The sequence below is a fragment of the Schistocerca serialis genome, chromosome 4 (assembly GCF_023864345.2).
Source record: "Schistocerca serialis cubense isolate TAMUIC-IGC-003099 chromosome 4, iqSchSeri2.2, whole genome shotgun sequence".
NCBI lineage: Eukaryota > Metazoa > Arthropoda > Insecta > Orthoptera > Acrididae > Schistocerca > Schistocerca serialis.
In genome coordinates, this window is record NC_064641.1 from 50,460,972 (window position 1) to 50,481,641 (window position 20,670).

The following is a 20,670-nucleotide window of genomic DNA, read 5'->3' on the forward strand; positions in this document are numbered from 1 at the left end:
AAAGCCATTTACTAAACTGCTTGATCATTACCTAAATTCTTTACCATGAACCGATTCCTCTGATAGATAGACGACCCTGACCACTGCAGAGCACTTCCCCCATATGGCAAATAAGGATCGCACGAGATATGGTTAGGTAGTCCGAAAATAATTAGTACCAAAGCTATTACAGTATTCGCCTGCTGAGAGTTTCTGTCAAATTGAGGCTCTTTGACTGTTACCTTTGTCTGACTTCTGGCGGACAACTGTCCTATATGTCTCCCCAAAAATCTCCCGATGTGACCGAGCGGTTCTAGGCACTTCAGTCCGGAACCGCGCTGCTTTTACGGTGGCAGGTTCGAATCCTGCCTAGGGCATGGATGTGTGTGATGTCCTTAGGTTAGTTAGATTCAAGTAGTTCTGAGTCAAGGGACAGATGACTTCAGATGTTAAGTCCCATAGTGCACAGAGCCATCTGACCCATTTGAAGAGCTCCGCAAGGTTCGTTATTTGTACACATCAGTGGCCAGACCATACGCTTGCATCGATTATCAACCGTTTGTTGTACTCCTTCCATTGTGCCGATAGTTTATTTTCTCTCAAACTGTTGACACTAGTAGCCACAAATTTCAGTAAAACTGTGTGTGTGGCCCAGTAACAGGTTAGGTGAGAAGGTGAAACTCCATCCATTGTGGTGAATTAACAAAGCTACAACTCCCTGACATCTGTTTTTTTCCAAATTGGAGTATCGTAATCGGCAACTGAATCATGTTTGATTCTGCTTTATTTTATGCACTTTTGTTGACTATAGTTTCGTGCTACATTATCATTTGCCACAGAAATTTTGTAAAAATAAACCTGAAAGCTACAAACAGATCCAGGTGACAAAGTCCCACTTAACCAATTTGAGGGAGTTCTCACTGCTTGTATCGAAACCTTACTGTGTTAAGTGATTTGCACATAAAATAAGGCTGAGCGTCTCTCCTTTGTTGTGTTTTCAGGTAATAAATAAGACGAATTCTTTCACTATCTGCTAGCGTACACTGCCTCGGTTGCTTGTGACAAGATAAAATAGTGAGCCAGCTCACGACTCGCTGTTCTCCCCCTAGCAGGCGCAGCGTTGTAATTTGCCTGTTACAGCTGTCACAGTGAGCTGACAAAAGTCATGACATACCTCCTAATATCGTGTCGGACCTCGACGTGGCATAGACTCAACAAGTCGCTGGAAGTCCTCTGCAGAAATATTGAGCCATGCTGCCTCTAGAATCGTCCAGAATTGCGAAAGTGTTGCCGATGCAGGATTTTGTGTACGAACTGATCTCTCAATTCTGTTCAAATGGCTCTGAGCACTATGGGACTTAACAGCTGAGGTCATCAGTCCCCTAGAACTTAGAATTACTTAAACCTAACTAACCTAAGGACAGCACACTCGCCCATACCCGAGGCAGGATTCGAACCTGCGACCGTAGCGGTCGCGCGATTCCAGATTGTAGCGCCTAGAACCGCTGGTCCACCCCGGCCGGCCTCAATTCTGTCCTTTAAATGTTCGATGGGATTCACGTTGGGCAATCTGCGGGGCCAAACCATTCGCTCGAGCTATCCAGAATGATCTTCAAACCAGTCACAAACAGTTGCGGCCAGGCGGCATGGCACATTATCATCCACAAAAATTCCATCATTGTTTGCGAACATGAAGTCCACGAATGGCCGCAAAAGGTCTCCAAGTAGCCGAACATAACCATTTTCAGTCAATTATAAGTCCATTCCATGTAAACACAGCTCTCAACATTATGGAGCCACCACAAGCTTACACAGTGCCTAGTTGACAACCTGGGTCCAAGGCTTCGTGGTGGTGTCTGAGCCACACTCCAACCCTACCATCAGCTCTTACCAATTGGAATGGGACTCATCTGAGCAGGCCACGTTTTCACCGACGTTTATGGTCCAACAGATATGGACAAGAGTCCAGGAGAGCGCGCACGCGATGTCGTGTTGGCTGGCCGCTGTGGCCGTGCGGTTCTAGGCGCTTCATTCCGGAACGGCGCGTCCGCTACGGTAGCAGGTTCGAATCCTGCCTCAGCCATGGATGTGTGTGATGTCCTTAGGTTAGTTAGGTTTAAGTAGTTCTAAGTTATAGGGGACTGATGACCTCAGATGTTAAGTCCCATAGTGCTCAGAGCCATTTTTTGATGTCGTGCTGTTAGAAAAGGTACTCGTGTAAGTCGTTTGCTGTCATAATTAACACCAAATTTCGCCACACTGTCCTAGCAGATTCGTTCGTCGTACGTATCACATTGATTTCTGCTTATTTCACGCAGAGCTGCTTGTCTGTTAGCACTGACAACTCTGCGCACGCCGCTGCTCTCGGTCGTTAAGTGAAGGCAATCGGCCATATCTATCTCTCTCTCTCTCTCTCTCTCTCTCTCTCTCTCTCTCTCTCTCTCTCTCTCTACACTGTGGGTCTCGGCATATTGAATTCCTCAACGATTTATGGAGTGGAATATCCCATTCTGCGATAAAAGGCTGTTGATTACCGTCGCCCGGCCATAATCACGTCGGAAACCTTTTCACATGAATCAACTGAATACAAATGACAGCTCCACCATTTCACTGCCCATTTATACCTCGTGTGCGCGACATTACCCCCAACTGTATATTTGCATATCGCTGTCGTATAAGTTTAGTCACCTCAGTATACAGACAATGCAGTCATATGCTGTCATTACTAAGAGAATCAATTATCAGTACGAACATGGAGACTGTAGACAATTCAGACTCCACATTATATCCACGCCGAGGCCCTAGTTTCATTGCATCGTACGAGAGCTACTGCAGCCTAAGGAAAGAAAGGGAGGTGCCCGTGATAAATTGAAGCTAATCCGTTGGGCTAGCTCAGTACCCGTAATAGTCAGGCTTGCAGATTTAAGTCTCAATCTGGAAAATAGTTTCAGCTTTTCGTATACAGCCAGTGTGATATTACTTCGAACTCTGGATGGCGAGTATTCGAACACTGTGGAAATACCGAGTGATTGAACGAACATTATTTTCCCTTTCTTCCTCACGCGTTTTCTGAATGTTATATTACCAGCTATGCTGCAGTATAATAATGTCTCCTTACAGCTGTGTTGTTGAGCAAATTGATTGAAACTTTGTCATTACAGGGTATTACTTCTCAGTAAATCGAGCAGTCCCAGTGCTCACTACGACCTGCCCGTATGGAGTAGTACCTCCCTGCAGCCTTTAGTTACCGCCTACCAACGCCGCCTTTCTCTCGTGCTGTTCCAGAGTGCCACTTCGGACGACGAGTGTACGAGCTGGGTGCCCACTGGTTCGCGGACCTGGGGCCGCCCTTTGGAGTCATGTACTGCATCCGCTGCGAGTGCGTCGCCGTAAGTACCTGTGCTGCCTCCGCTGCTTCTAACGCCAAACACCTACACCGCGTCTAGCTGCCCACAGCAAAGGCTTCAAAGCAATCATTGTTGAGACGCCCGCTAAACCCGCAGGGCAGAACAGGTGATTAGGATTGTGTCGGTCAAGTTCACTCAAAAATTGTAATTTATTATAATTTAATAACACCTTTAAACCAAAACTGCACATAGCCGAAGCTTTAGAGCTACGAGTTTCAAAAAGGCAATTATTTCACGGCTGAGGGCCTCCAAACAAGAATTCTTAAGAGTCAACAAAATAGAAATGCAGTTAAAATAGCAAATAAAATAATTAAAATATATATGGTATCACAGTTAGGCTGGAAAACCTCAGGGCAAAAGTAGATAGAACATATGCAAGGTGCAATACAAGTAGCTGAGGGCCACAATTAAATTTGAAATTTTTAAAATATATTACCATAATCTTTTAAGGCAGAAGGCCACAATGTTTTTGCTTAAAGAGTAATTTCAAGAATAAGGTTTTAAGCAACTTAAGGTCCACAATTGATTTTCCAAAATTCATAAAATACATAAAGTTCAGTAAAAACAAGAATTTTTAAATCATTGCCTATGATAGATTATAAACGGACAATTAAACACCGATGAGAAGGATAACAAAGGAAACGGCACTCGGAATCCTCCAGGGAAGTCGATCTGCCCCCCTTCACTTAGATGGTGAGCCCAACTGCACCTGATCTATCGGAACCCAACCAGGCGACAGCCACGGACCGACCGAAACAACGACTTGCTTGCCACCAATCAGTACATGAGAACTCAAACACAAAAGGTTACGAACGTGATTATCCAAAATGAAATGTGTATTAGCTGTGGAAACTACACACCATGTTGGACAGCGACAACAGGTGAGGAAAGGACGCTGCCTGAAATTACGTTAGTGGCCAGGGCAGGTGACCGGAACACTAACGGCCACAAGGCAGAAAATTCCGCTGGTGCACTCGAATTGTAGTGAGCCAGTATAGTTAATTGCACCACATGGCGGCTAAATTTCACCAATAGAAACAGTCAGTGTTGCTCAAAGGAAAACCTCCCCAACAGCGAACCACCCAAACGACCCACACAACATGAATGAATGGACGTGGCTTGGGTAGCTGAAACCATTACTGAACTTTGAGGTCCTGGGTCGGTGAACCACGAACCTCGTAGCGATCGCACAGCTCCACACACGCTCCGGCACTGCGCAGGGACTGCCGGCGTACCCAGCCGACTGCACCTCACGGAGATAACTTACCTGGACCGCCGCAACCGACCGATTCCCCTCAGAATGCAACATCTAAAATCGTCGTCAGTGGAAATAACGCCAACTACACACACAAAGCTGACAAACACTTCCACGAAGACCTGAACGATACACAACAGTAACTAAGCACGCACGAAGACAAATCGTGAGTCAATGCGCGCACACACACACACACACACACACACACACACACACACACACAGCCGACTCATGAACGATCGGCGAGCCAAAACGCGTCGTCGAGTAGGACGAACGACCGACCGACCGACCGACCGACCGACCGACGATCCACCAAGACCACGGCCCGGCTCAAGTAATGCGTGGCAGCAATGGTCCGGTCGGGCGAGCCATGTCGACGCAGACCTCACAGCTGCTCCAACCCGACTGCACTAGTGCCGCATTGCAGCTCCCTGACTGGCAGGTCCGGACTGCGCTCCAGACGCGTTCCAACTGACTGGCAGACCCGAACTCGCGATCCGAACTGTTTACGACAGACAACGACCGGGAAGTAATAGCAGTCGAGCAAAGACACTACGAGAGGGGATATATTTATATGCGCTGCTAGCGCCGCTCACAGTCAGGCAAAGCAGCAAATTAGAGGCACCAGTAATTTAAATTAAGCCGGCCGGAGTGGCCGAGCGGTTCTAGGCGCTACAGTTTGGAGCCGCGCGACGCTACGGTCGCAGGTTCGAATCCTGCCTCGGGCATGGCTGTGTGTGATGTCCTTAAGTTAGTTATAGGGGACTGATGACCTCAGCTGTTAAGTCCCATAGTGCTCAGAGCCATTTGAACCAATTTAAATTAACATAGTGAGGTGGAAGTACGTTAAAAACATGGTGTAAAATACATGATGGCGGGAACACGACCCACGCGCGCCTCAATTGTGTTATATAGTGTGTCCATACTGCGAATGGCGTATCTGGAACTGTTATTATTAAGGGGAGCCGGAGGTGGTCAAATCCAAAAAATTACGATTTTTTTCTACCGAAAATTAATTGGAATATTCCTCTTTAATGTAAACTTTGAATTATTGTTCTACTCGCCCTAGAAGTGGAGTTATTACCATTTTCCCCCACGCCTGGAGAGGAAATGGGCGACCGCTGAATGCATCTAACACCATCTCGTGACTTCCTGGCGAACTGCTTGGGATTTTCTCGGCCTGTTACGCATACAGCGCCTTATGTTACGCATACAGTGAGTGTGCAATGGTTGGCTACATTGTTTTCTGTGACAAATATTACCCGTATTTCTTACAGCTTACTCCTATTTTCCTCAGAATTTCGAACATCTTGCTCCATTTAATATTGTACACTTTTGTTCTGGTTACGATGCCACGTTTTAGTAACCGTGTATATAAGAAGAGGAAGAACGTAGGGAAAAAGAAAATTAACACTAATACCAAGTTGTGATACTACAATGAATAAGAGCGCGGAACATCGTCTCTTTGCTGTTTACCGTTTCGAATTAGTTCAGTGTTGCGCCTGTTGTTGGTAGTATTATACTTCTTGTGTAAAGCGGGTAATATGCAGTATGTACAAGAATCAGGAGGGAACAATAAAACCAATTTTTCATGACTTAGCACAGCCAGAATTGTTACACAAATGTCTGCACGGAAAGATGCAGAATCCTAATGAGAGCGTGCACAATTTGATTTGGAAAGTGATTCCTAAAAGGGTGTTTGTAAGCATAAAAACACTGCACTTTGGCATTTATGATGCAACAGCAACCTACAACCAAGGGAACAGTGTGAAGTTCTGAAGTCATTAGGATTTACAGATGGGGTGAACACTGTACGAGTACTAAGAAATATTGAGAGGGAAAGGATAAGAGGAGCAGAAAGAAGAGAAAGGCATATGAAGTATGATGGAACAACAGGCCAGAACAGAAGACAGAAGAGGAAGCTTTTGGAGGATGAAGAAGAAGACCCTGATAATCCATCCTATAGTGCAGGAATGTATTGAGAAACTTTGATAGCCATTTCCCGTAAATTATAATTTTTCGAATATAAGGAACATTTTCTCAAACTCCACTCAAGCTAGAGAGATGAAAATTTTATACAGCACTCCTAGTGGTCAAACTGACATTGCAACACAGCCATTTGGCAATATGTTCAGTAGTTTCATTTCAGTTCAATTATAAAGCAATTATTTGCAAAAAAATTTGGGTCATTAATAAAAAAAATAATTGGAAGGAAACTAGGAAAGATACTCCAAAATCCCTCTGTCATAACTGCAATACTAAACCACTCTATATGTAAAAAAAAATTCAAATTTTTCTATTTGGTAGTTTATTCATAAGTGTTCCTCAAACTTAGTGATTTTAACATGGGCAGCATAGGCACCTCCGGCTCCCCTTAACCAAACTAAATAATGACTCAAGTTGCAAGAAATATGTTTTCTGCCACGAGCAGTTCTGGCCCTCTAGACCATTTATAATAGCAGGTTCATAATGCAAGGTGAAAGTATATGAACGATAAGATCAGCTGAAGACGCTGCCGCCCCAGTCAAAGTGAAGAACAATTACAGGATCTGCTGAATGGGATAAACAGTCTAATGACTACAGAATATGGATTGAGAGTTAATCGAAGAAAGAAGGAAGTAATGAGAAGTAGCAGAAATGAGAGAACAGCGAGAAACTTAACATCAAATCTGGGGATCAAGAAGTAGTTGAAGATACTGAATTCTGCTACCCAGACAGCAAAATAACGCACGACGGACGCAGCGAGGAGGACACAAAAAGGAGACTACCACTGGCAAAAAGGGCATTCCGGGACAAGAGAAGTCTACCAGTATCAAACATAGGCCTTAATTTGAGGAAGACATTTTTTAGAATGTACGTTTAGAGCATAGCATTGTGTGGTAGTGAAACATGGACTGTGGGAAAACCGGAACAGAGCAGAATCGAAGTATTTGAGATGTGGTGCTATAGAATGTTGAAAATTAGGTGGCGTGGTAAGATAAGGAGTGAACAAGTTATCCGCAGTATCGGAGAGGAAAGGAATCTATGGAAAACACTGACAGAAGGGGGAGGATGTTTTATCAAGACATCAGGAAATAGCTTCCTTGGTATTAGAGGGAGCTATAGAGGGTAAAAACTGTAGAAGAAGAGAGATATTGGAATACATCCAGCAAATAGACATACACTACTGGCCATTAAAATTGCTACACCACGAAGATGACGTGCTACAGACGTGAAATTTAAGAGACAGGAAGAAGATGCTGTGATATGCAAATGTTTAGCTTCTCAGAGCATTCACACAAGGTTGGCGACACCTACAACGTGCTGATATGAGGAAAGTTTCCAACCGATTTCTCATACACCAACAGCAGTTGACCGGCGTTGCCTGGTGAAACGTTGTTGTGATCCCTCTTGTAACTAGGAGAAATGCGTACCATCACGTTTCCGACTTTGATAAAGGTCGGATTGTAGCCTATCGCGATTGCGGTTTATCGTATCGCGACATTGCTGCTCGCGTTGGTCGAGATCCGATGACTGTTAGCAGAATATGGAATCGGTGGGTTCAGGAGGGTAATACGGAAAGCCGTGCTGGATTCCAACGGCCTCGCATCACTAGCAGTCGAGATGACAGGCATTTTATCCGCATGGCTGTAACGGATCGTGCAACCACGTCTCGATCGCTGAGTCAACAGACGGGGACGTTTGCAAGTCAACAACCATCTGCCCGAACAGTTCGACGACGTTTGCAGCAGCATGGACTATCAGCTCGGAGACCATGGCTGCGGTTACCCTTGACGCTGCATCACAGACAAGAGCGCCAGCGATCGTCTACTCAACGACGAACCTGGGTGCACGAATGACAAAGCGTCATTTTTTCGGATGAATCCAGGTTCTGTTTACAGCATCATGATGTCGCATCCGTGTTTGGCGACATCGCGGTGAACGCACATTGGAAGCGTGCATTCGTCATCGCCATACTGGCGTATCACGCGGTGTGATGGTATGGGGTGCCATTGGTTACACGTCTCGGTCACCTCTTGTTCGCATTGACGGCACTTTGAACAGTGGACGTTTCATTTCAGATGTGTTACGACCCGTGGCTCTACCCTTCATTCGATTCCTGAGAAACCCTACATTTCAGCAGGATAATGCACGAACGCATGTTGCAGGTCCTGTATGGGCCTTTCTCGATACAGCAAATGTTCGACTGCTGCCCTGGCCAGCACATTCGCCAGATCTCTCATCAATTGAAAACGTCTGGTCAATGGTGGCCGAGCAACTGGCTCGTCACAATACGCCAGTCACTATTCTTGATGAACTGTGGTACCGCGTTGAAGCTGCATGGGCGGCTGTACCTGTGCACGCCATCCAAGCTCTGTTTGACTCAATGCCCAGGCGTATCAAGGCCGTTATTACGGCCAGAGGTGGTTGTTCTGGGTATTGATTTCTCAGGATCTATGTACCCAAATTGCGTGATAATGTAATCACATGTCAGTTCTAGTATAATATATTTGTCTAATGAATACCCGTTTATCATCTGCATTTCTTCTTGGTGTAGGAATTTTAATGGCCAGTAGTGTAGTAATATTACCCTCGAAACATACCGCTACTTATATGTAAAAGGATTTTCATTTTCATTTGTATTGTGCTTTAATAAATTTGCTTTTAAGAAAAGTTTCATTTGCCCGGATTTAAGCGTCGCATCCTGTAGTTCCGTTATAGAAACTAGAATGATTGTATATCATTGCACATTGAACTGTGAGAAAAAGAAGAATCAGAGATGGGAGCGATCAACGATACAAACTAAGACTAAAGTTTGCTCAGTGCCACGGCTAAACACTTTGAAAAGTTATTATACGTTGCCACCACCATACACTTTTTAACAACAGTCCCTCAGATATCAATTATCAATAAGTTATCTTAACGCTTCAGTTGTATTCCGTTTGATTCTTCTAATGAACGTCTACGTATAAAAGTACAAGGCGATGCTGCTGATAGCACCGCCTGTAATTTTTGTTTACAGATTCTCTCGCTCGATATATCTCCGCTTTACGGGTGGCAGATAAGATTCTAAATGATACTTCACAGATCTATGTGATTTCCAAAGATTGTTTCTTGGTAGTGATCACGATTGGATCGAAATAATTTGTGTGTGTATTCTGAAAGCTTTCGAAGCATCGTCTTCGTACGTGCGTTGTGTGCGAAGATACATGAATTCGCTTTCCCTTTTTTATGTACGCCGTCCCAGGCAGTTGGTGGTCCAGATGTATCGCATAATATCTCAGACATTCATATTTTCATTTTAGCAATGTTTACACATTTTATCACCACCTACGATTACAACCTCTAGTTCTCTGTCTTCAATTTTCTCCATTTTCCCCACAACTGTTGAGAAATATTTTACTCTCCCATTAACGTCTGAGTCTCAGTATTTGTTGTTGGTCCCTTTCTCCTTCTTTCATTTAGTATCCGCTCCGTGGTACACATTCTAATTTCGTTCTTACACCCTTTTGTTATCCTTATACGACTTTCATTGTTTCTGTTGAATAAAATCAGTAATTCAGTTTTAAAAATTCATTGTACCTCTGACTACTGAATTCCTTAATTTTTTCTTTTCTTGGTGTCATAAGTGAAGGTTTCCAGAGACCCTCCTCTGCATTGAGTAATTTTGGATTTAGTTCTCATTTCATTATTCGAACCTCTGAACCCTATCTAATAATGCCCTCAACTATCGTTTTGAATATTGTTGTTTACTATTAATTTTTGGTCACCACACAAAATTCTGTTTAACAAAGAGATAGTAATCTCTCCCGAATGTGCTGTTGATTTAATTTCTTCATGTTGTTTCCCATCATTTTCACCAAAAGGTATTCATATACGTAAGCAGCGGCTATTTTTATGCTTTAAAATTCTCTGTTGTACCAAACATGAAAGGATAAATATTCAGATACAGTAAAATATTCCGGTGTGGTATTGTGTAAACCATTTCAATTTGCTTCAAGACAAGAAGACAATCTTTGGGGCATTGGAATAACTCGGACAAGGACGAAGTAATCGCAGTTACTCTTACTGAATACACTTCGATCTATGAACACTGTTTCGCACTTTCATAGCTTGAATTAACTGAGATCATTGACAAATTGATAAACCTCTTACGATTATCTGGCCATTTGCAATGGAGAACAGTTTCTACCTGGGAAACGTCGAAATGGTTGGTCTAGCTGCGAAAAGACATGCAAACATTTTTCAGGCTTTTTCGTCAGGATTTAAGTTCTTGAGTAGTAACCATGTTAATTTACAATTGCCGATAACGGGGAAGCATTTGAGAAGGTTAGGATTGTAGACTTTTGTTAGGACTCGTTCAATAATACACTGTGAATTATGTGGAAAGCTCACGGAGTTTAACGCAGTTCACTTCGTTGGTATTGGTTGTCGTGCATAACAGATACCGCATAGATTCCCGTTGAAGAGACGCTGCTCAAGACCAATGACCTGACTCACTGCTGGCGGGAATCGTCGCAGTAGCTTAGACTGCACCGGTAAAGCCTTTGAGCTGGCATCGTCAGCTGTATACGCGGCTGATTTATTGCCAACCGTGTGACGCGGCTACTCAGGCTGGAGGCGACTTATCTGTGTCCGATCCTGGCGCGTTATTCACGCCTCTGATCGCAGGTCAAAATGATTCCGTGTCATTTCTTTCCCGTTCCAGGAATATTGAATAACTGTGCATTCGTTACTAACGGATTGTTGTAATGAAAGCGCAGCTACTCACTGTGATCCAATGTGAGCTGTAATTGTCGTTTGGCAGCGAAACTTGGTGTATAAGCTAATGCATAAATGTGAAACCCACTTACGCTGAAAAAAAAATTAGTTCAGATTTTGGCCACCAGGTGCAAATCTGGCGCTGAGCATCTCGTTGATATCTCATATTGAACAAATTGTGTAAGCAGCAGTTACAGCAAAATCAACATTATGTCTTTCTCACTTGCTTGACATTTTCTTTCCATGTCCCGTTCCTAATCCATCACATACGTCAATAATTGAACACACCTTTCTTGCATTCTCACAGCGCCAGATTTGCAACTGGTGGCCAAAACTAGAACTTTTTTTTTTGCGTAAATTGTTTCCGCATCTACCATGTTTCACTGCCATACGATAGTTACAGCCCACAATAGACCTCTGAGAGTTGCCGCGCTTTAATTGTAGCCGCCTGGTATAAATAAGGGGGAAAAGCAGGAAAAAAATAATAGCGCTAGGGCCTTACAAATTCCTTGTCATAGATTGTACAGAACTTGCGACTGGAATTTAATTCCGCTTTTGAGCAGTGTTGTTTTGCCCGTTTTTGCAAAAGAATAAGATTTACTCATATCTCTAAGAAAGATTGCCGTCTTATTTCACACAGTCTGTTTGTAGTAGAATCATAGAAAAATACTAAGTTCAAGAATTATGACATACCGCGAACAACATAATTTCGTCCGTGGGTTACGAAATGTCGATCATACGAAGCTCGATTCGCTCTCTTCATATTGATATCCACATTGATATGGACAGAGGAAACGAGACTAATTCGGTGTTCATAGACTACAGAAAAGTTCTTGATTCGGTACTACACTGACGCCTTAAAAAACAGGTCCTATGGAATATCCAGTAAGTATCGGAATTTCCTGAACCCTTTATTCCTCTGCAAATATTGTGGCGATTCAGTTTGCCCAGAGAAATGTAATACGTCAGTTTCTGTTCCAGTTATACTTACCAGTATTAGATGGACTCTCATACTTTTCCCATGTGATGTAGTTATCCATGAGAAAATTGTAAAAATTGCAGTAATATCTAGTTAGAACCGTGCAAAGACTGGCAACTACACTCCTGGAAATGGAAAAAAGAACACATTGACACCGGTGTGTCAGACCCACCATACTTGCTCCGGACACTGCGAGAGGGTTGTACAAGCAATGATCACACGCACGGCACAGCGGACACACCAGGAACCGCGGTGTTGGCCGTCGAATGGCGCTAGCTGCGCAGCATTTGTGCACCGCCACCGTCAGTGTCAGCCAGTTTGCCGTGGCATACGGAGCTCCATCGCAGTCTTTAACACTGGTAGCATGCCGCGACAGCGTGGGCGTGAACCGCATGTGCAGTTGACGGACTTTGAGCGAGGGCGTATAGTGGGCATGCGGGAGGCCGGGTGGACGTACCGCCTTATTGCTCAACACGTGGAGCGTGAGGTCTCCACAGTACATCGATGTTGTCGCCAGTGGTCGGCGGAAGGTGCACGTGCCCGTCGACCTGGGACCGGACCGCAGCGACGCACGGATGCACGCCAAGACCGTAGGATCCTACGCAGTGCCGTAGGGGACCGCACCGCCATTTCCCAGCAAATTAGGGACACTGTTGCTCCTGGGGTATCGGCGAGGACCATTCGCAACCGTCTCCATGAAGCTGGGCTACGGTCCCGCACACCGTTAGGCCGTCTTCCGCTCACGCCCCAACATTGTGCAGCCCGCCTCCAGTGGTGTCGCGACAGGCGTGAATGGAGGGACGAATGGAGACGTGTCGTCTTCAGCGATGAGAGTCGCTTCTGCCTTGGTGCCAATGATGGTCGTATGCGTGTTTGGCGCCGTGCAGGTGAGCGCCACAATCAGGACTGCATACGACCGAGGCACACAGGGCCAACACCCGGCATCATGGTGTGGGGAGCGATCTCCTACACTGGCCGTACACCACTGGTGATCGTCGAGGGGACACTGAATGGTGCACGGTACATCCAAACCGTCATAGAACCCATCGTTCTACCATTCCTAGACCGGCAAGGGAACTTGCTGTTCTAACAGGACAATGCACGTCCGCATGTATCCCGTGCCACCCAACGTGCTCTAGAAGGTGTAAGTCAACTACCCTGGCCAGCAAGATCTCCGGATCTGTCCCCGATTGAGCATGTTTGGGACTGGATGAAGCGTCGTCTCACGCGGTCTGCACGTCCAGCACGAACGCTGGTCCAACTGAGGCGCCAGGTGGAAAAGGCATGGCAAGCCGTTCCACAGGACTACATCCAGCATCTCTACGATCGTCTCCATGGGAGAATAGCAGCCTGCATTGCTGCGAAAGGTGGATATACACTGTACTAGTGCCGACATTGTGCATGCTCTGTTGCCTGTGTCTATGTGCCTGTGGTTCTGTCAGTGTGATCATGTGATGTATCTGACCCCAGGAATGTGTCAATAAAGTTTCCCCTTCCTGGGACAATGAATTCACGGTGTTCTTATTTCAATTTCCAGGAGTGTAGCTTCTAATGTAGATAAACGCAAAAAGTTCTGCACTTGGCGAGATGTACAAATGTGGCATCATATGATTTAGGATCAGCGAGTCTCAGCTAGATTCAAACACGTAATAAATCTACTTGGGAGCAACCGTGTTACGATCCTTACTTGATTACTACTGAGGAGAGTGGGGCTAATAACAGGTCGAACTAACTGAGGAAATCGAGCGAACACACTGTCTAATCAAAATTGTCCGGATACCCCTGTGAACTGACTACTAGATGTCATGATAAGCGCACCTGCTAGCATAAAAAGAGGCGGAGCTATTTTTGTTGCCATAGAGAAACAGTAAAAGCAAAATTGATCAGGCAAGAGAGCTCAACCGATTCGAGCGTTGACTAGTCACTGGATGTCATATGAATAAGAAATCCATCAGGACATTTCAGTCCTCCTAAAGCTGTCCAAGCCCACTGTTGGTGACGTAACTGTGAAGGGGATACGTGAAGGAACTACCGCTGATGAACCAAGACCACGTGTACGGACGGACGGAGAGAGTCTAGCACTGTAGAGGGAGGTTGTAACAAATTGCATGAAGTCAGCGGAAAGAAACACGTGTGAGTTCCACGGTGCTATCAACAGTTCACAAATGGCTGTGCGTATCGAATTAAAACGAATGACAAATAATGGTCGATTAGCTCTTCATAATCACTAATTTCTACAGTCTACATCTACATTGATACTCCGCAAGCCACCCAACGGCGTGTGGCGGAGGGCACTTTACATGCCACTGTCATTACCTCCCTTTCCTGTTCCAGTCGCGTATGGTTCGGGGGAAGAACGACTGTCTGAAAGCCTCCGTGCGCGCTCTAATCTCTCTAATTTTACATTCGTGATCTCCTCGGGAGGTATAAGTAGGGGGAAGCAATATATTCGATACCTCATCCAGAAACCTACCCTCTCGAAACCTGGACAGCAAGCTACACCGCCATGCAGAGCGCCTCTCTTGCAGAGTCTGCCACTTGAGTTTATTAAACATCTCCGTAACGCTATCACGGTTACCAAATAACCCTGTGACGAAACGCGCCGCTCTTCTTTGGGTCTTCTCTATCTCCTCCGTCAGACCGATCTGGTACGGATCCCACACTGATGAGCAATACTCAAGTATAGGTCGAACGAGTGTTTTGTAAGCCACCTCCTTTGTTGATGGACTACATTTTCTAAGCACTCTCCCAATGAATCTCAACCTGGTACCCGCCTTACCAACAATTAATTTTATATGATCATTCCACTTCAAATCGTTCCGCACGCGTACTCCCAGATATTTTACAGAAGTAACTGCTACCAGTGTTTGTTCCGCCATCATATAATCATACAATAAAGGATCCTTCTTTCTATGTATTCGCAATACATTACATTTGTCTATGTTAAGGGTCAGTTGCCACTCCCTGCACCAAGTGCCTATCCGCTGCAGATCTTCCTGCATTTCGCTACAATTTTCTAATGCTGCAACTTCTCTGTATACTACAGCATCATCCGCGAAAAGCCGCATGGGACTTCCGACACTATCTACTAGGTCATTTATATATATATTGTGAAAAGCAATGGTCCCATAACACTACCCTGTGGCAAGCCAGAAGTTACTTTAACGTCTGTAGACGTCTCTTCATTGATAACAACATGCTGTGTTCTGTTTGCTAAAAACTCTTCAATCCAGCCACACAGCTTGTCTGATATTCCGTAGGCTCTTACTTTGTTTATCAGGCGACAGTGCGGAACTGTGTCGAACGCCTTCCGGAAGTCAAGAAAAATAGCATCTACCTGGGATCCTGTATCTAATATTTTCTGGGTCTCATGAACAAATAAGGCGAGTTGGGTCTCACACGATCGCTGTTTCCGGAATCCATGTTGATTCCTACATAGTAGATTCTGGGTTTCCAGAAATGACATGATACGCGAGCAAAAAACATGTTCTAAAATTCTACAAGAGATCGACGTCAGAGATATAGGTCTATAGTTTTGCGCATCTGCTCGACGACCCTTCTTGAAGACTGGGACTATCTGTGCTCTTTTCCAATCATTTGGAACCCTCCGTTCCTCTAGAGACTTGCGGTACACGGCTGTTAGAAGGGGGGCAAGTTCTTTCGCGTACTCTGTGTAGAATCGAATTGGTATCCCGTCAGGTCCAGTGGACTTTCCTCTATTGAGTGATTTGAGTTGCTTTTCTATTCCTTGGACACTTATTTCGATGTCAGTCGAACCTAAGTGTCGCTTGAGATGGTGTAAATAGCGACGCCATTAGACAGTGTATGACTGGAAACGAGTGATTTACAATGATGAATCACATTATACCCTGTGGCAATCCGGCGGAAGTGTTTGGGTTTGGTGAATGGCTGTGAGAACGTTGCCTACTGTCATGAGTAGTGCCAGCTGTAAAATATGGAGGAGGTAATGTTATGGCCTGGGGTTGCTTTTGATGATTGGCGTGTGGTTCCCTTGTTCCGCTTAAGGAAACGAAAAATATCGAAATATACACTGTGACAATTATTAAAAAATATAAAAAAATTAATTAGTTACAAACTACGGCGTGCACACACTTTATTAAAAATGTAAACGTTACTACGGATATTCGGATGTAGGTCATAACATGTCCGATATGCCTGCCGCCATTGGCGATGTTGAGCGCAGACGAATAGTAAAATTCTGCTTGACCTGCTGAAGTGGCGGAACATCGATACAGCCGATGACATCTTGAATGGCTGTTTTCAGCTCAGCAGTGGTTTTTGGGTTATTGCTGCACGCCTTGTCTTTAAAACAGCCCCACAAAAAGGAGTCGCTTGTGTTCAGATCCGGATAATATGGCGGCCAATCTAGGCCCATGTCAGTGGCCCCAGAGCCAGAATGCGGTCCCCAAAGTGCTCCTCCAGGACATCACTCTCCTGCTTCGACGGGGTCGAGCTCCGTCTTGCACGAATGTCATCTTGTCGAAACCAGGGCCACGTTGCTTAATAGGGATAAATCATCTTCCAAACCCTTCACGTACCGTTCGGTAGTCACCGTGCCATCAAGGAATATCGCATCGATTATACCGTGACTGGACATTTCACACCACACAGTTGAGGGTGAAGAGACTTGTCTATCGCAAAACGCGAATTCTCAGTTCCCCAAATGCGCAAGTTTTGCTTGTTGACGAACCTATCCAAATTAAAGTGGGCTACGTCTCTAAACCAAACCATGCAGGTGCACACTAAATCCCATCATGCCCCGCGGCCAACAGTGCAGTTTGAACGTCCTAATGCAAACCGTTCAAAAGTTATGACGCTTGTATTTCATGTAGTCCAATAATTGTTCACCCTGTACGAACACATTTTACAGCATCGTGTTCTGAGTACAGTAGGGGAACAGTTCGGCGACGATGGTTGTTCGTACCAGCATGGTAATGCAACCCATCGTAAAGCAGCATGTGTGAGGCAATGGTCTATGGATAATAACATTCCTGAAACGGACTCCCCTGCTCCGAGTCCCGACGTGAACCCAACGAAACATCTTTGGTCTGAGCTAGAACGTCGACTTCGGACCACACAGCAGCGTCCAACATCACTACCATTTGTGGTTTCGGCTCTTGAGGAAGAATGGGCTGCCACTCCTTGTAACACTCCGGTTTATTTTACTGACTTATCCCACTCAATCGGGATCTGATAGCAACCCAAAACAGGTATTATTAATGTGACCGTGTACCTAATGGAGCTGGCAATCGGATTGGACTGCTACGGAGATGTTACATTCCATTTTGTCCTTCTCAAATGCTGTAATAATGACATGTCTGGTGCCAAGAGGAACGACAACACAGCTTCATTAATCAACAACCTATATTCATCACAAAAACACAAAGTAAGGAGACAGCCACTGCCTTCGTCGTACAGAGTTAATAACGGCTAATCTCAGCACAGGCCCTTTAATTATTCATTATTGTCACACGCAAATTTTAATCACTGTATCCAACACTGCAATCCAACACTGCAATCCAAATAATGCCGGCGCGGTAGACGCGAAAATACAAATATCGGCACTGAAATATCACTGAATCACACTAGTAATTGTACTTGTTCACTTTCCCGTATATTTCTAACACAAAGGGGGTTAAACCGCGGCGATGGCCACCCCTTTTGTCGGTACGGCCTTGCATTACGGCCACCGGCCGCCCCACGGCCCGGCCCGCAGCCTGGGTCACACTCTACTGTCTCAACACTCGCTCTCGCTCTCACAACCCGACACACACTATCGATTGTTTGTCCTGTCGACCTGTGCTGTCGCAAAACTTATAGTAAGGGCCTACGGACCCCTTACATCCTCCACGGACATTTAGGCACCTCATTGAAAGTGCCTCCAGCAGAATTCAAGCCGTCATAAAGGCGAAGACTGCACACATCCCATTTTAAGTCTTCTAACAGGTGTCCCGATACTTTTGACCAAATAGTACACGAAGAAGGTCGTTGCGAATGGTCACATGCTTTAAGGCGTAGAACAGATACGTTGTTAATTGGTAACTGGCAGACACAAGACGAAAGACGTGATGAATCTGTTTAGTTGGACACATCACACATTGTCTACTAACAGGTGCCTGAGTAATTTATATAATACACAAAGCAGATCTACTTCTACATCTACAACCATACTCCGCAAGCCACCTGACAGTGTGTGGCGGTGGGTACGTTGAGTACCTATCGGTTCTCCCTTCTATTCCAGTCTCGTATTGTTCGTGGAATGAAAGATTGTCGGTATGCCTCTATGTGGGGTCTAATCTCTCTGATTTTATCCTCATGGCCTCTTCGCGAGATATACGTAGGAGGGAGCAATATACTGCTTGACTCTTCGGCGAAGGTATGTTCTCGAAACTTCAACAAAAGCCTGTACCGAGCTACTGAGCGTCTCTCTTGCAGAGTCTTCCACTGGAGTTTATCTATCATCTCCGTAATGCTTTCGTGATTACTAAATGATCCTGTAACGAAGCGCGCTGCTCTCCGTTGGATCCTGTCTATCTCTTCTATCAACCCTATCTGGTACGGATCCCACACCGGTGAGTAGTATTCAAGCAGTGGGCGAACAAGTGTACTGCAACAAACTTCCTTGGTTTTCGGATTGCATTTCCTTAGGATTCTTCCAATGAATCTGTCTGGCATCTGCTTTACCGACGATCAACTTTATATGATCATTCCATTTTAAATCACTCCTAATGCCCACTCCCAGATAATTTATGGAATTAACTGCTTCCAGTTGCTGACCTGCTGTATTGTAGCTAAATGATAAAGGATCTTTCTTTCTAGGTATTCGCAGCACATTGCACTTATCTACATTGATATTCAATTGCCATTCCCTGCACCATGCGTCAATTCGTTGCATATCCTCTTGCATTTCAGTACAATTTTCCATTGATACAACCTCTCGATATACTACAGCATCATCCTCAAAAAGCCTCAGTGAACTTCCGATGTTATCCACAAGGTCATTTATATATATTGTGAATAGCAACGGTCCTACGACACTCCCCTACGGCACACCTGAAATCACTCTTACTTCGGAAGACTTTTCTCCATTGAAAAAGAAGTGCTGCGTTCTGTTATCTAGGAACTCTTCAATCCAATCACACAATTTGTCTGATAGTCCATATGCTCTTACTTTGTTCATGTGGGGAACTGTATCAAACGCCTTGTGGAAGTCAAGAAACATGGCATCTACCTGGGAACCCGTGTCTATGGCCCTCAGTCTCGTGGACGAATAGCGCGAGCTGGGTTTTACACGATCGTCTTTTTCGAAACCCATGCTGATTCATACAGAGTAGATTTCTAGTCTCCAAAAAAGTCATTATACTCAAACATAATACGTGTTCCAAAATTTCTGCAACTGATCGACGTTAGCGATATAGGTCTATAGTTCTGCACATCTGTTCGACGTCTCTTCTTGAAAATGGGGATGACCTGCGCCCTTTTCCAACCTTTTAGAACGCTACGCTCTTCTAGAGACATACGGTACACGGCTGCAAGAAGGGGGGCAAGTTCCTTCACGTACTCTGCGTAAAATCGAACTGGTATCCCATTAGGTCCAGCAGCCTTTCCTCTTTTGAGCGATTTCAACTGTTTTTCTATCGTTGCGAACGGTCACATGCTTTGAGTGTGTAGAAGAGAAACTTTGTAAAATAGTAGCTGGCAGACACAAAACGCAAGACGTGCAGAATCTATTTAGTAAACTTCAAGAACCATCTTTTAGGGTGCAAGGTATGACTTTTCTTCTGCCCGCTATGTGTCTGTCTTGAAGAGATAGCAATGGATATTGCGTACGATAGTGTACTATGCTTAATAAACATGCAGTACCCGTAGACCCTTCATGATTTTTAAATGTTGTCCTTGCGTCTCTCTAAGGAATGGCTTGTCTCCTGTCCATTTTCCAGCCCTGTGAAGAGTAGACAAAAGTCATTTCTTGGCGACTGCCATTGCTTAAGTTTCTCGTCGAGGAATCTGGATCAAACCTGCTCTGGGAGATATCCATAGAACGGCTTCCTCCAGAGTTACGAGATTTACACACTTGTACTCGACTAGCGGCACGTAAAGGTTCCGTGAGAGGTAAAACGAGTGACCAGTTATCAACTCTCACCTGCGTCACTCAGTGTGGGAGAAAGATAAGCAGAAAAGCCATCCCCTACAGGGAGGCTAAATGGTTGCGCGCTTACTTGGAAACGGCTACGGGAGATGGCAGTTACTGCTAATCAGGGTTGTACCAAGTCCCAAACATTTTGTAA

The 20,670-nt window shown here is 44.9% G+C and overlaps 1 protein-coding gene across 1 annotated transcript in view; it reads left to right on the top strand.

Moving 5' to 3' along the window:
• The window catches only part of LOC126474222 (dorsal-ventral patterning protein Sog), a 511,624-nt gene that overhangs the window by 361,743 nt on the left and 129,211 nt on the right, over positions 1-20,670 (top strand). The window contains exon 2 of the mRNA XM_050101686.1: positions 3,265-3,368. Within this exon, the coding sequence (XP_049957643.1) occupies positions 3,265-3,368 (104 nt within the window). The remainder of the gene's footprint in view (positions 1-3,264; positions 3,369-20,670) is intronic.